The 1409-nt window shown below is 36.4% G+C and overlaps 1 protein-coding gene across 1 annotated transcript in view; it reads right to left on the bottom strand.

Annotated features, from left to right (window-relative positions):
- Positions 1-560: 560 nt before the first annotated feature.
- Positions 561-1409, bottom strand: part of LOC117124680 (fatty acid-binding protein, liver-like) — a 2467-nt gene continuing 1618 nt past the window's right edge. The window contains exons 3-4 of the mRNA XM_033271011.1: positions 1023-1130; positions 561-665 (exon numbers count right to left, since the gene is read on the bottom strand). Coding sequence (XP_033126902.1) covers positions 609-665; positions 1023-1130 — 165 coding nt within the window. The 3' untranslated portion in view covers positions 561-608. The remainder of the gene's footprint in view (positions 666-1022; positions 1131-1409) is intronic.

Genomic DNA, 1409 nt, shown 5'->3' with positions numbered 1-1409 from the left:
CTATTTTTCTTTCGTTCATTGAGACACTCTTGATGTATATCACACTGGCCGATGTTGGCAGCTCAACTTTGTCTCTGACTTTTGTTGCGACAACAGTCATTTAGAGTTAGGCGTACTGATCCCCACCCCCAATCCTAATACCACACTGAAAATAATTGCAACAAATTTGAGCATTCAAAGTGATCTTTATTACAAACGTTTCAAGCATAAGAACATGATACATTTGTATAGGCCTATATTATCTTTATTTAGACCTTTTTTCATACGAGTCCTCCTGCAGATGATTCTTGTAAACGGTTATTGCAGACAACATTTTATTAAGCCCATTCTTATTTTAATATTTTCCGAAGACATATTTTTAGAAATACATAGTAGATACACAATAAACAAACTGAATCTGAGCAGCCTTTTTTCTCGCTTTGTAACTTCGAGGCGCTCGTCGACGACACAGCAGACGTCATCAAATGTTATAAAAGAAACACACCACTTGTCAGCGTTCCTAGTAAAACACGGTTCCCCCAGCATTTATATTTTATGAAATTTATATATCTAACAATTGGTTTTTTTTTTAAATTTAATGAGTAAAAAGTTGTAGTGAAATATTGATGTTATTCTGCAACTCTATTCAGCATACTGACAGCTGTTATATCACCAATTTTAGATGTCTGCAAAAATAAAAGAAATCAAAACACGTTTAATTCACCTCATCAAGTTTGGTGATGGTGATAGTAGTCAGGCCCGTAGCCAGGTTCTTCTAAGGGGGGTGGGGGTTTCTGGGTGTCAGGTCGACAGTCGAAGCCCCGGTGGGGTCGGCGAAACCCCCAAAGCAAGAGAATTTTGTGCTTTTGGTTCTCCCGAACCATAAAAACCCCTCCTGGATACGGGCCTGGTAGAAGTAGTAGTAGTTGTAGTAGTAGTAGTAGTAGTAGTAGTTAGTAGTAGTGGTAGTAGTAGTAGTAGTGGTAGTAGTATTAGAGTAGTAGTAGGCCTGGGAGTAGTAGCTTTGTGAAGCAATATTTTACCTCTCTCAAATTTCCATCTTCCAGTAACTCCTTTGTTATGATGCGTTCGAGTCCCTCGTTTGGTGTTTCGGTCAAAATTAGTTTGTTATCTTCAATGTGTAGGTTTACCTGCAAAACACAGTGTTAATATGTTATTCAAAGTAATATTAATTAGTCTTAGTATCATTACTTTTAAAGGACACTTTACGATCAGCATCCATTGGCGCACCATCGTCATCATCATTCTCATCAAATTATCATCATCATTTTTATCATAATATATTATTATTATTATTATTATTATTATAGATATATAGATTATAGATACACATATACATACCTGTCTCTTATACACATCTAGATGTGTATAAGAGACAGGGCGTAAGAACACCGTCACTGGACATGTAT

This window comes from Anneissia japonica, unplaced genomic scaffold (genome assembly GCF_011630105.1).
Source record: "Anneissia japonica isolate Jap-2015-1 unplaced genomic scaffold, ASM1163010v1 scaffold284709_len978187_cov192, whole genome shotgun sequence".
In the NCBI taxonomy this organism is placed as follows: domain Eukaryota; kingdom Metazoa; phylum Echinodermata; class Crinoidea; order Comatulida; family Comatulidae; genus Anneissia; species Anneissia japonica.
This window is presented reverse-complemented; position numbering and strand designations above follow the sequence as displayed.